The 15,774-nt window shown below is 33.5% G+C and overlaps 1 protein-coding gene across 1 annotated transcript in view; it reads right to left on the reverse strand.

The window, feature by feature from the left end:
• Positions 1–15,774, reverse strand: part of CCDC171 (coiled-coil domain containing 171) — a 346,670-nt gene that overhangs the window by 258,298 nt on the left and 72,598 nt on the right. The window contains exons 9-10 of the mRNA XM_060101112.1: positions 6,364–6,456; positions 2,528–2,688 (exon numbers count right to left, since the gene is read on the reverse strand). Of these exons, the coding sequence (XP_059957095.1) occupies positions 2,528–2,688; positions 6,364–6,456 (254 nt within the window). The remainder of the gene's footprint in view (positions 1–2,527; positions 2,689–6,363; positions 6,457–15,774) is intronic.

Below are 15,774 nucleotides of genomic sequence, written 5' to 3' on the forward strand. Positions count from 1 at the left end.
AATTTATAACTAAGAAAATTTAATTAGAGGAATATAGAGAACATATATTCTTTCTAAAATTATACATTATATGTATTCATTAAAATAGCCTGCTGTTCAAATTCTTAGCTGAGTTTTTCAAAGGACGTTTAATATATAATAATTTTATTTATTATATTATTATATGTAATATTTAATATATAATAATATATTAAAATATATACATATATTCCATCTAATATATATGTATACATATGTATATTCCATCTACGTATGTATATATATATATATATATTCCATTGAAAACAGTTTCATGCAGGAATATTCACTGTTATGAAACTGTTGGCCAAAATTAAAACTCTAAAATACACACACAGCTTTTTCCTCCTGCCTTTTAATGAGATCCTGCCTAGATCTACCTGGAAGGAAACAGAAGCTTAAAACCCTTAACCACCTGCAAGGTTCAGGCAGCATTTCCTCTAAAACCTCGTTATCACCAACTGCTAAATCAGATCTATCCAAAAGGTAAAACAATGTCCTACCCCAAAACTCACTGCTCTCAAAGTTGTAAATTAAAGGTATTATTTACCTTAAAGACCTAAAATATCAATTCTCCTTTTGAAATACATTATCCAAAACTTAGAACTACTTTGAAAAATTAATACTTGAGAGTTTGTGACTCTTAAAGATTTTAAAGAAGATTCTGAAAAAGAATCAGAAGTATAGGTAGAAAATGAAATAACTTATCCAATCATCCCTCATGTCATATCAGTCCTTCTCATATCTCTGATAAATGGAAAGGAAGTGGCTGTCGTATGACATACAATAACAAGAAGGAGGGGATTGGGGAAGAGAAGTCACAGAAACTATCAATGAGTCGTGGACTTTAATTACTACTTAATTTTTACTGTTTCTTGTTTATTTATTAATATTATTAGTAACTTTTATTATAGCACAGTTATATAGGGATGAAGAACAGATAAGGGACATTATATTAAAGCATTTAGGATTGTTAGCTGGTGCTTAGTTGTAATACATAATTAATATTTAGAACTGTTAGTTTGTGCTTATTGGAATACAAAACTTGAGTAAAATTTTTCAAGCACCAAAATACAAATAATAGCAAAACAAACTTAAGGAAAAAATTTGCTCTGGAGTCCGATTTTAAAAGTACATAGGTTAAAATCTTAGAGCTTAAACGTTAGCAATTATCTTAAAATTCCTCTAATCCAACCTTTGCAGAGCTCTGTTCTTCAGTATCCATGACAAAGAATCATCTACCCCCTGTTTCGAACTTTCCAAGGCAGAGAGTTCACTAGTTCCCCAAAGAAGCCTATTATTTCACTGCTGGAAAGCTTTAATTGTTGGGAGTACAGTCTGACTTCTTACAGTTTCACTAGTAGGTCATAATCATTACCTCAAAGCAACAGTAAAGAAGCCTGTACTATATGCTACATAAAGGCCCTTCAAAAATATTTATATATAAATGTGCAGATTCAAGATATGATTCAAAGGAAATAAAGGAGCATAAGTCCTTAGAATAATGTTCACAGAACGTCATTTAAGTCATTCTGGAAGAAGCAAGAAAATTCAGTTAAGAATTACTCATTTAATGTATTATAAGCATTACTAATAAAGGTAATCACAGTTAAAGAGTTTTAAATTTTTTCAAACTTCAGTCTTTAAAGTCCAATCTTTATAGTTTCTGCCATAGTCACAACTCTAAATAATACTTTTCTTTAAATTAACTCACATCATAAGTTAAATGAAGTATTTTAAAAGGAAACTATATTACAACTGTAAATGGAAAACTACTATCTGTCATAAATAGAAATAAACATTCAAAATAAATACATAACTCTAATATATCAACCTATTATCATGTCATGTACCAATGGTGGTACACATTTCATCCTCTGAGAGGGAATGGCTTAAACTGTCTACTATTGACTTATTTTTGGAAGCATATTAAATAGATATAAACTTCTTATAATTTTTCACAGAACTTTTCAGATGACACACATTTGAACTGAAAGAGGTTAAAATCAATAGGAGTCAGAAAGATCCTGACTCTACACTTAGCTGTGTGTCCTTACCCTCATTAGGCCTCAATTTTCACATCTGTAGAACCGGGATAAAAAAGAGTAGCTACCTCATAGGGTGTTATAAATTAAATAAAACCATGCAATGCTAGGTATGAAGTGAGCCACATACATGTTAGCCCCAGTAGTAATATTACTCCTACTGTTATTTCTACAGTTTACGAAAATCTCAAACATTACCCATCTCCCACATAGCCCATTTTAGGTGGCCTAGAAGTCAAGGCCTTAAAGATACTATATTACATCAGTAAATATAAAATACATTAATATATTTACTTTCTAGTATAAGAAAGTATTTCTGCATTTCTGAGACTCCTTGAAATTGCCATGATACTTCAAAATCCAACAGAGCATTTCCATATTTACCTAGTACTACACATTCATACTCATGTAGATTTCATAAACTCTTAATATTAATTTAGAGAGTTTTACAGTATTACACTTACATATTAAGTTTTGCAAAGCTCTCTTGTGCATTATGCTTTTCTCGTTCATATGCACTTTCAACTTCTTTGAATTTATTCTTGATCATTTCTAGATCAGCAACAGCTTCTGCTTGGCTGGCCTTTTCTACCTGCAAATCTCCTTCAAGGTCTCGAATCTGTAACTACCAGATGACAGAAAAGTAATTAAAGCAAGAAAGGAAACACTAGCACCAATATCAAATTGACTAGAATACTTTATCAAACAGCAGATTATCATTCATCCAAACAAGTCTTTCTTTCTGTTTTTGGTTTAAAAAAGGAAAATAAACAAAAGGCAGTGTATTCCCTTTCTCAACATGTGTAATGGAAGAGAAGAGTGGAAGAATACAGACTCAACTGTGCTATGAAAAGGGACAGGCAGATACAATATAATGCGTCCCATCAAAGTGCCTAATTTTGATCTACTAACCCATTTGGACATTTTTTTAATAAACATAATAAATTAAGTGGTTTTTGAAAACTAGAGGGAAGTATCCTTCCTCTCTTTTGAGAAACATTATTATATGAACATCTTTATAAGCCTAACAAAGTTAACAGATCTTTTTATACCTGGAGATTTCTTACCGTAGAAAAGCAAAATTTTTATTATCAAATAATACTATTTGACTAAAATATTTATGGGTCTAGTAATATGATATCCAGGATTTGCTTCAAAATAATCTGGGGGTGGTGGAGTAGAAGAGCATTAATATTATAAATAAAACACAATTGTCCTGTGAGATAAGTCTTGAAGCTGAGTGATGGGTACACGGGGAGTCCATTTTACTATTCTCTCTACCTTTGCATGTACTTGAAATTTTACACAACAAGACATTTTAAAAACTAGATTCCCTGTATACGCCAACAGTAGAATAGATAAAGTGCATATCCATAAAAGAATAATTTGTAGCTATAAAAAGGCTACAAAATAACTTTTGAAAAGCAAGTTGTCTACGTGTCTCTGTGTAGTGTTAATACATATTGGGAGGAGCAGAGTCCAGATTATTGTATGCAGTATGCTATATTTTAGGTAAACAAGTGGAAAAAATAAGGATAGACAGCAGGAAAGAGAGAACAATAGGAGAGACAAGAGTGAAAGCAAGAGTTTTTGATCGCTAAATTTTGTTTTAATTTTTGAACTATGTGAATATTTTATCTGTTTAGAAAATTAAGTTAAGAATAAAAAAATAGCTTGCTAAAGCCCAAAAAAGGAGGGCGGTAGGAAAAAAATGCTTCACACTAGATAGAAAATGGGGCTTTAGAACCGTAAGTCTCAGGTTTGAGTCGCAGCTCTACAAATCAACTTATATGCCCTTGGGCATATTAAACTCCAAAAGCCTGAGGTTCCTCATCTGTAAACAGTAAATACTAACAAAACAATAATAATAATAATATACAGACTCTACAGGGTGGCTACAAAGATCTAATGAGACAACATTTATTTAATATTAATATGTATTTAACATTAAATGTAAATATATAATAACTATTTAATAAGTGTTTAGATAAATATTTATTAGGCACTTAATATGTGCCAGGCAATGAGCTAGTGCTCACGGTGTATACAATCATCATGAAAATACACAGTCTCAGCTCTTGTTAGGAAAGGACAGACCATAAGAGAATATAGGCAAGTGCTTCCTGCCACAAAAGCAGGCTCAAAGGGCCATGAAATCAGAAAAAAGCTATGAACTCTGGGTGACACAAGCTTCCCAGGGATGGCAAAACATAACCTGAGTTAGGAAAAATGAACTCACCAAAAAATGAAGCATAGGAAATATGAAAATGTTTCATAAACTAATCCATACAAATAGTAATCACCAGAATTATTTCTAATTATCCAAAACTACTTTGGATTAATTGAAACACTTATTCTCTTACACTAAAGTAAGGAAGTAGAATAGATATGTAGATACAACTTCATACATTTTCAAATTTGGTCTTTTAAAGTTTATTTTTCTTTGTTGTTATTATGTCTAAGCCCAGTGTACAAGTAAAAATTAATAAGTCTAGGAAACATTTTCTTCTATCTACATTGGTATGTTCTTTCAGAAACTATGCACATTCAATCACAAATGATAAACCAATCCAACTGAAAGAAAAATAGACTTAAACAATTCCAAGTCACTCTTCTGAATCTACTTTCTCATTTTTATGACATAGCATCCAAACAAATTTAATAACAGAATACTTCAAACATATTTTTAACTACCATTTATAGTAAGATGGTGATTAATTACAACTCAGTAGTCTCATTTGCTTTTAAACTAGTCTGAAACTGAATTTTACTGGGTGTACCTCACTAAAAATACTTGTCAATATTTATAGATATATGATTCAAATACACACTTCTGCTTTTTTCCTAAGTTATAGTACTAAGTTGGGTATCAAATATTAATTTTTAATTATACGAGTAAAAAATATACATGTAACAATTTTCATTTTTATACCTATTAACTATATATTCCCAGTGATATAACTACAATGAAAAACTTAATTTTGAATTCTACTTCTTGCATGAATTTAAAACTTCAGCCTTATTGCTTATTAATGCCATTTTGGGTAATCCAATCATTTTTTTCTAAAAGAAAAAAAAGCTTAACTTACACAAATTTGCTTTACATATAGATGCCCTCAAATACATGGGTCTGACCACCTAGAGGGGTGGGATAGGGAGGGTGGGAGGGAGGGAGATGCAAGAGGGAAGAGATATGGGGACATGTATATGTATAACTGATTCACTTTGTTATAAAGCAGAAATTGACACACAATTGTAAAGCAATTATACTCTAATAAAGATGTTTAAAAAAAATACATGGGTCTGAGAATTTTGCAGGTAAAAGGCATTTCATTAAAGATAAAAGTAAAAAACAATTATTTTAAAATTCTTACAAAGTTAGTTGCATCCTAATTAAGACCTGTTTAAATAATAAAATAAAACTCTGCAAATTCTATTAATTAATTTTTAATATAGGGGAAAAGTCTAAGTCTCTTTTAAAAAACCAAATTAAATTATGGACTTAGACTTATGGAACTTTAGGTAAAACTATTTACAACAAAGGCTGAGGGTCTGACTTGGTCCACGACAGTAGTTTGCCAACCCCCAGTTAAAATGCCTTTGCTAATCTTAGAAGTTCCTTCTCATTCTCTAAGCCCTAGGGAAAAGGACGCTTTCCTTAGGATGCCTTCATTCAGTTCCCCTCTCAGATTTAAGCCTTCTCTTTATTACGCTCCCATAGTACTTTAGTATTTAATATTTCTACCTATACATCAACATATAGGTACACAGTATCTCTGGTAATGGAATGTTTGAGTCCCAAAAGGAACTCATTCACCTTTATGCCTTCAGCTCTTAATATAGTGACAGGTGATATGCACAGGATATGCACTCAATCAATGAAGGTGCATATTTTAAAATGTTTTCAGAAAGAAATTCATCCCAAGGTTGTTGATAAAAGAACACTCTGATCAGCAGATCTTCCTGTAACGCGCCAGATGGCAAACACATTGGACTTTGCAGAACGTGAGGTCTCTGTCGCATCTACTCCACTTTGCCAAGGTAGCACAAAAGCCACCACGGACAAGATAAAACTTCATAAGCACGCTCAGTGGGTGAGATTCAGCCTGTGGGGTGTAGTGTGCCAGCTCCTCTCTAATAGAGTAAAGACTATCTTCAACTATATCATTATAGTAAATAGAATAATGCGTGTCTTAACAACATGCTACCTATTCTAAACGCACACCTTAGTTCTCTGAACATAATGCTGTTTCTCCCAGCTTAATAAAATCCATAAAAAAAAATGCTGTTCACATTTTACCTGAATAATTTCAGAATTAAATTTCGATTCCAAATGTGCTGCTTTCTCTGCTTCAATATCTTCTTCTAATTTCCTCATTCTTAGAGTAGTTGCCTGAAAACATTAAGTTTAAACATTGGAATTTAAATTGAATATAGGCCACTATATTGTAATTAACACTTTGGATTACTATAGCCTCATTTTTTCATTTGCAAGAGTATAAAAGTCATGTTGCAAAAATCATGCTCAGGAAGAATGCTCCAGAGCTTGTTTTCTTTCAGTTATACTTTACATGTAATAAATTACACATATTGAAATTATATAACTTGGTAAGTTTTGTATATATACACCCACGAAATCATTGCCATAATCAAGACAGACAAATATTTCCGTTACCCCAGAAGATTCCTTGTGTCCCTTGGTAACCCCTTCATCCAGTCCTCACCACCCCACCCCTAACCCCCAAGTAAACACTGATCTGCTTTTTTGTCACTATAGATCATTTCCTGTTTTCCAGAATTCAATATAAATTGAATCACACAGTGCATACTATTTATTGCCTGGCTTCTTTCTCCCCACAAAATTATTTTGAGTTTCATCCATGTGGTTGCACATACCAATAGTTCACTTTTTACTGTTAAAGTGTTCCACTGTGTTGATACACCGCAATCGGTTTATCAGTTCACCTACTGATGGACATTTGAATTGGATGCTATACAAAGGAATATATATAGGGCTATATATTAGGGCTATACAAAGGAATCTTCTATGAGCAATTGTGTATAAATCTTTGTATGGACATACACTTTCATTTCTCTAGGATAAATAGTGAAGGACAGAATGACTGGGTCAGATGGTAGGCATATGTTTAATGTTTTATGAAACTGACAAACTGTTTCACAGATTGTTTCCAATTTCATACATCTTCACCAACACTTGGCATGGTAATCTTTTGGGTTATTTGGGGGCAAGGGTTAGACATTCAAATAGGAATGTAATGGTATCTCATTTTAGTTTCCATTTTCATTTTCCTAATAACTAATGACATTGAGCATCTTTTCAGGTATTTATTTACTATCTGTATATCTTTTCTGGTGAAGTTTCTGCTTAAATCTTTTTCTCATTTTTTAATTGGGCTGTTTGTTTTCTTATTACTGAATCTTGAAAATTCATTATATAATCTGGATAAAAGTCAATTGTTGGGTATGTGATTTGCAAATATTTACTCCCAAATATTGTCTACAGCTTGTCTTTTCATTCACTTAATGTTAGTGTCTTTCATATAGCAAAAGTTTTTGTTACGACAAAGTCTAATTTATTAGTTTTTCAAGCTGGAGTCAACCCCACCACACCTAGAGTCCTGTCTGTCAAATATAGATAGCTCATCAGTGAAAGAGAAAGACAATAGTAATTTAATTTCCTTTCTTAGATAAAATTTGGGCAAGAAATGTTTCTATTCGTTATACTTACTCTGTCATTTAGCCTTAGCTAAAGGTTTTTTTAAATGCTCGGCTTGATTAAGTTGATTTTTCCTCTTTTCTCCTGCCATTTCTTTTTTGCATACAGACAGAGATGGTAATGTATCACAACCAGAAGGGGCATAAATAAAAATAGGATAATCCAAAAACTAATCAAGTGGTCTGTGGATAAGTAAGAAATGACTACACTTTTCCTTGAGCAAAACATATTCCTATAATGTCTGCTACAGTGCAGAGCATAAACACAAAAAAGGTGAAAAAAACCCAAGTGCCCATCAACTGATGAATGGATAAACAAAATGTGGTATATCCATACAATGGAATATTATTCAGCCATAAAAAGGAATTAAGTACCAACACATGCCACAACATAGATTAACCTTGAAAATATATGTTAAGCGAAAGATACCAGACACAAAAGACCATATATTAAATGACTTCATTTATATGAAATGGCCAGAATAGGCAAATCCATAGAGACAGAAAGTGTCTGAGTGGTTTCCAATAGCTGGGGACAGGGGAAGGAAGGAATGAGCACTGACTGCTAATGGGCATAAAGTTTCTTATTGGGGTGATAAGAATGTTCCAGAATCAGATAGTGGCAATGGTTTCATAACCCTGAACTGCATACTTTAAAAGAGTGTATTCAGGGCTTCTCTGGTGGCGCAGTGGTTGAGAGTCCGCCTGCCAATGCAGGGGACGCGGGTTCGTGCCCCGGTCCAGGAAGATCCCACATGCCGCGGAGCAGCTGGGCCCGTGAGCCATTGCCGCTGAGCCTGTGCATCCGGAGCCTGTGCTCCGCAACGGGAGAGGCCACAACAGTGAGCGGCCCGTGTACCGCAAAAAAAAAAAAAAAAAAAAAAAGTGTATTCAATAATATGTGAACTATATCTCAATAAAAAATAAAAAGAATCCCTAAGTGTAAGAACCAATGACATTTCAAAGAAGTGATCGCCACCTATGTCAAGCTTCTTCATTTCTGTTTAAAAGTTCCTCTCAATGCTGACTTTGAATCCTAGAACAAGGGATCCCCACTGGTTGTAGGTATGAAGCATGATACATACTAGATCAGAAAAATTCTTAATGGTTAGCCAGATTAAAATGAGTATTACCCTAGGTCCAATACTAGTAAAAAAAAAAAATTTTTTAATGTAATGCCACAAGATGAAGTTCCTGTCCTTGAAGAACTAAAGTCAACTTTCTCAATATTAAAAATCCTTGTGTTAGGTTCTGCAAGTCAGAAGAAGTCTAACCAGTGTCAAGGAAGTAACTCACAGACATTGAGAATAAAGGATCAAAACAGGCAAAAACATAATAAAGGGAAAATAGAAGAAACCAGTCTAATAATGTTAATATATTCTTTCATATTCCAAAAGGCATTTACATAGTTTTATCAAAATAAGTGTTATATTTTATTAAAATACAGAATATTCAGTGGTTCCATGATAAAAGAGGCAAGTTTTCATTTTTCATGTACATGTTGTCATATTAATCAATTAATCTGATTTCACTCCAAAAGTCACGAAGACTTTTTTTTTCTGCCTAAATCAAAATCATACGGGTTGAAATAATAAACCAGAGATCCCAACTTTATTTCCATACCTTCCTGTTTTAAATGAAATGTCCAGAAGAAAACAAATCTATAAACTGTTTATTATTATTAAAACAATAAATTAATCAGTAAGGACAGCAAAAATAATCTTCACATATTTAAACAAATTTCTTCCAAGAGTGCGTTTTGTTGACATAATTAAAGCCCTCCTAATAAATACTTTTTAAAAATTTTCTAGTCTGCTGAATTAATTCTTATCTCCAGCAGAGGGTGCTAGAGGAACATCAACTTGCTGTTCACAAATATTTTTCTCCAATATCAACTAAGAGAACTAGTACATCATTATCTCCAATCCTAATATAATCAACATAGCAAGAGCAGAAAGCATAAGAGAATTCAGATTAAAGTACAAAATCCAACACAAATTCATATATACCCCCGGCCAATTTAACTATATATAAATTTGCCTGTAGTACAAGGATTACACTATATACTGTCTGTTCCCTAATACTATGAACATCAGAGTTCTTTATGTGACACAAAATGGTCACATATTTTATCATTTATTAGCTGGCTGTCACGTCCTTTCTGACTGCAATATACTGCCAAGAGATTTTTATTCCAGTAAATTCTGTGTTCATTGTACCCAAATTTTAAAATTTTTATTCCAGTAAATTCTGTGTTCATTGTACCCAATTTTTTTTATTTTATGATTTGTATCTCACTAAATCACAGTAAGCCCAATTAGACAGTCTACTCCACTTAAGAAAAGTGAGTGTTCATTCTTTGAAGAGGGTAACATAGAAAACATTATTTTATCGTAACACAGGGCATGAGCCGCCAACTCCAATTCACAAGCAGAACTAACAAAACACATCCAGACCACATTTGTTCTCCACACCACATCTGCTCCCATGGCTTCCATGGGCCTGTTCCAAAGTTTCACAAAAATTATGAAAACATATGTTTCAAGGAATTTGCTGAGACACTGGGCAAAAACAGCTCCTACTACATTCTTACCTCCTCAAACAGAATATGCCCAGCCCAGAGGATATACATGAACTTAAAGGGATTAGTCAAGCAGAAAAACCTTGATATATGAAATTTAGCCCACTAAAATGGACATCAAGAAAAACAAGGGAGGAAATACCACACAAGTACCTACCAATCAGAGACTTCTCGGTAGTGTGTTAGATAGTACTGTTTCCAAAACAGTTGTACAAAGTTTACCCCAGAATATCAATAGCTATATAAATAGGAAGTGGTTGTTTATTTAACTATTGTTCCAGATTTTATCACCTGATATTTCCCATTAATGAAAACTCTTACAAGTAACCAATATAGTAATAAGCCACCTTCAAAAAGATGATTCTAAGGGACTGATTAATTCTATAATGGTTATTTTCGTGGTAAGTATATGTATTATATTTTAGTGGTTGTAAATAATATATTAAGTGTGTGTTAACAATTAATGACAATTAACTACAATCCTTATTCCCTGTGTGGGAGAAAACAAGAGTAGTTACTATACTTGGAGCTCTTAAACTGAAGATCTCAAAGTATTTTTTGTTACCAAAATAAATATCTTAGAGAGTCAGAATCTCTAAGGAACAGAATTTACAAGCCACAAATTCTGTTTGGCATGGTAATAAATTAATTTAGCATCTTTAAAATCACCTTTACCTTTTCTAGCAGTAAAAACTTCAGTATTTAACAAAATTTTTAATGAACTTCCAGTTTTAAAATCCATTATGAACATAAATACAAAAATGTATAAGACTTATAAGCACAATAGTATAACACAGGTGATTTCATTATTTACCTTTTATAGTTGGTAATCAACACAAACAGGTGTTTAAAAATCATTCCTACAAACACATGATGGCTTTAAAAAGATGATTCATATGAGGTTGCTTCAGACAATACAAAAGGTGAGAATCATTTTTCTTTTCCTTTTTCACTTGAGTATGGTATATGTGTAAGTAAAAAACTACATTCTACCCTTCTTTATGTTACCATAAATAGAATATGACTGACAGAAGCAATTCAGAATTTATTTGCAAAGACTGCTCTCTCTCCACTGTAATCTTCACGAGATTCTTCAGTTCACTCAGAATTAGGTTTGCATCTTCTCTTTTCTCTTTTCTTATTGAGTTAAACTTATTTCCCATGATTAAAAAAAAAAAAAAAACTCCCCTATTTGTAAAGAGGTTTATAAAAGCCACGGATATTTCTTTTTCCAGTTCACTTTTCCCTTGGTTCTCTGGTATCCAGCACCACATTTAGAAAATTGGATTGGGAATTTGTTACTTTTTTAATCTAAGAAAACATTGCTCCATGTTAAGATAATTAAGCCACACAATAGTCTATAGCGTATCAGATTTTTTTAAATTTTTATACACACACACACACACACACACACACACACACACACACACACACATATAAACTTCTTTGGCTCAGGCACATAAAGAAATCACCTCTTCACGAAATGTAACTGTGGAAGCTTCATTAAAATTTAAAACATTTATTAGGCTACACGTCTATTAGTTGCTTTAGTCTGATATTACTGACATTTAATAATGTGTTCTACTAAATTAAAATTTTAACAATTTTCCTCTTTATTATTATTTTATTTTATATTAATCCTTTTTTAAAAATACCAATGATGATTATAAGTACCTAGAATTACTAGTACTTAATGTCTCCACAACTGAATGTAAAACTACATAAACTGCTTTCTAGGAATTTAACTTCTCCTTCATTATGTCATCATCTGGTCAAAGAGCCAATACAAAATACATTCACTTAAATATAAAACAAAAATTTGTAAGGTGTCTAAACATGAAGAATTGTAGATAAGTCACAGGACTATACTTGTCCACTTAGAAAATTCTTATAAATAGAATAAAAATAGACTCTCTGGACACCCTCAAAGCTTCAAATTCCCCCAAAGCAGAGACCTGGTATTATCAAAAGTATTTACAGAGTAGCTAAGAAAAAACTCAATATAAAGCTAGTCTAAAACAATTTTATATTTACAACATTAATCAATTTAAAAAAAAGAAATTGGGGCAAGTAAGTATTTTACAAGAAAAAAAAATCAATATGGAGTTATCCAAAAACAAATCCTAAAGTTTAGGCATTAGACACTACCTCAATTGAGTCAAAAGTGACTTATCAAGAATCTTACCAACAAAAATCACTGTTACCTAGCACTTCTTCATACCTATAAGGCAATTAAAATGTTTTTAGTGATGATCATAGAGTTTTATAGCATCCTAAAGTGTCTTCTAAATGATCTTTTTAAATTCTAAGTATATTCAGAACTTTATTCTAATCCTTTTCTAATAGGTCATCCACAAACTACATGATATTAAAAATGATGATATAAAATATGATGATGTGTTCCTGAATTTTCTGGCCTGAAAAAATGTTCAGCACAAATGACAAATAAGCTAAAAATACTACTTGGAATATAATCTCACTTTTAAATTTCTTTCTCTAACCTCATATAAAATTAGACCATGTGTGGTAAGCGTATGAGTAATTTATCTTTGCCAAGTTCAAGTTCATAATCTGGCATTATTATTGAGAGTTCCTATACACTCCACATCCCGTTTTCCCTATTAAAACATCTGACAATAATATAGCACAAAGAACCCATTAAAAACATATAATGGATCTGAACACCTATTTCTCCAACGATATACAAATGGCCAATAAGCACATGAAATGATATTCAGCATCATCAGACATCAGAGAAATGCAAAGCAAAACCATGAGATACCATTATACACCCACTATATACATATATATGTATATATATTATACACCGACAGCCCCTCAAAAAGTTAAACATAGAGATATCATGTCACCTAGCATGCCCACTCCTAGGTGGAACTGAAAACATGTCCACACAAAAACTTGTACACGGGGCTTCCCTGGTGGTGCAGTGGTTAAGAGTCCGCCTGCCAATGCAGGGGACACGGGTTCGTGCCCCGGTCTGGGAAGATCCCACATGCCGCGGAGCGGCTAGGCCCGTGAGCCATGGCCGCTGAGCCTGCGCGTCCGGAGCCTGTGCTCCGCAACAGGAGAGGCCACAACAGTGAGAGGCCCGCATATCGCAAAAAAAAAAAAAAAAAAAAAACTTGTACACAAATGTTCATGGAGGCATTATTCACGATAGCCAAAAAGTGAAAACAGCATAAATGTCTATCAACTGATGAATGGATATACAAAATGTGGTATATAATACAATGGGAGATTATTTAGTAATAAAGAGGAATGAAGTGTTAATACATGATACAACATGGATGAATCCTAAAAACATCCTACTATGTGAAAAAAAACACCAAAGACCAAACATTGCATGACTCCACTAATATGAAATGTTCAGAACACGCAAATATATAGAAGCAGAAGTAAATTAATGTTTTTTTAGGGATGAGAGGAATGGGGAAAGAGGAGAGTGATAGCTAATGGGTGTGGGGTTTCTTACTGAGGTGATGAAAACATGCTCCAATCGACTGTAGTGATAGCTGTACAACTTGTGAATATACTAAAAACCACTGAATTGTACCCTATAAATGGGTGAATTTGTAGCATGCAAATTATATCTCAATAAAGTGTGGGGTTTTTTTTAAATCATCAGTATGAAGAGTTTAACCTCCAGGCATCCACCTCCACCCGAATTAGCCTACAACTACCCCTCCCTAACCACTACACAAACACAAACTGGAGGTTTATTATCTGGAAAATGTCAATCTGAAGCCAAGGTTGGACATAGAGATACATGGGGTGGGCAGAGCAGGGGTAGGGGGGTTGGTGTACAAGACTGAAGCCAGGGGAAATTCTGTATACTGAATAGTATGAAACACAGATTTTTCCTCCACTTCCTTCCTCCATTTAATAACCACCAAAGAGGAAACTAGCAGGTCACTCCTTGTAGAAAAAAAGAGAAAAGTCCTATGGACTGTAACATTTCACCACTTCCCAATGAAATATTTGGCACATCTCATCACTCTACAGTAAGGTTTCCCTAAGGTCAATACTTACATTCAACTGCCTACTCAACATCTCCACATGGATGTCTAATGGGCATGTCAAATTTAACATCTCTAAAACCAAACTCCTCATCTCTCCCAAATTTACTCCACTTGCATTCTTGGCCAGGTTGAGTAAATGACAGTGCCATTCCCCCAAAGGCTCAAGCCAAAATCTTTGGCATTATCTTTTACTCCCTTTCTTTTTCTCTCACAAGCCATGTCCAATAAATCTGAAAATCCTACTGGTTCTATCTTCCAAAACACATACAAATCTGACTACCTCCTCTACCACTACTTTGGTCTAAAGCACCATAATCTCTCATCTAATTACTTTAATAGTTTCCTAAATGGCCTCTTACAATCTGTCTTCCAAAGAGTATACAGAATGATGCTTTTAAAAAAAATTAGAGGGGACATGTCACTCCTCTGCTTAAAACCTTTCAATGGCTTTCCATCTCAGAAAGAAAGCCAAAGTTCTTACAATGAACTCCAAAAGACCTTCAAGACTCTATAACATCTGCCTACCATTCTCTACACCCTACTAGTCTCTCTCTTGCTCAACCCATTTCAATCACAATGGCCTACTTGCTATTCCTCAAACTTTCCAAGCACACTCGCATCTCATGGCCTTTACACTTTCTATTCCTTCTACCTAGAATCTCTTCCTCCAGATAGCCACATGGCTCAATCCTTTTCTTCCTTCAGGTCTCTGCTCAAATGCCGTCTTATCAAGTCAGCCTTCCTTGACCACTAACACAAGAAGGTAACCATTCCACCCCACCATTTATTACTCCCCTTGTCTTCTTTATTCCTCTCCATAGGGCTTATCATATTCTATTTAATTTCATGTGTGATTCTCCCTGACAAGAGTGTCAATTTCAAGAGGGAAGAGGCTTTGTTTTGTTCACTGCTATGCCTCAAACACCCAAAAGTGTGCCTGACACTCTCGAGGTTTTCTGAATAAACAAATGAATACAGTAGTCATAATATAGGATCAGGATGCTATAAAAATGGTACAGAGAACAAGAGCCCTCAGAAACTAAAAAGAAAACATATTCAATTAGAAGATTAGAAAAGTCAAGTAAATCTCCCACGAAGCAACAACAACAAAAATACAGAAAGACAACAAAAGGTAAGAAAAGCAAAACATCAACCAGTTGGTCTACCAAATGAACAATTAAAAACCCAAGAAAGAGAGAATAAAAAACCCCTGAGCAGGAAATTATGAAGAAATAACACAAGAGAATTACACAAAATAAAGATCATGAGTCTCCTAACTAAAATGGCCACCAAATGCACTGCACAATGAACACAAAAAAATCTATACTAAGAATCATTGTTTATCTTTGATGTT

This window comes from Mesoplodon densirostris, chromosome 6 (assembly GCF_025265405.1).
Source record: "Mesoplodon densirostris isolate mMesDen1 chromosome 6, mMesDen1 primary haplotype, whole genome shotgun sequence".
Taxonomy (NCBI): Eukaryota; Metazoa; Chordata; class Mammalia; order Artiodactyla; family Ziphiidae; genus Mesoplodon; species Mesoplodon densirostris.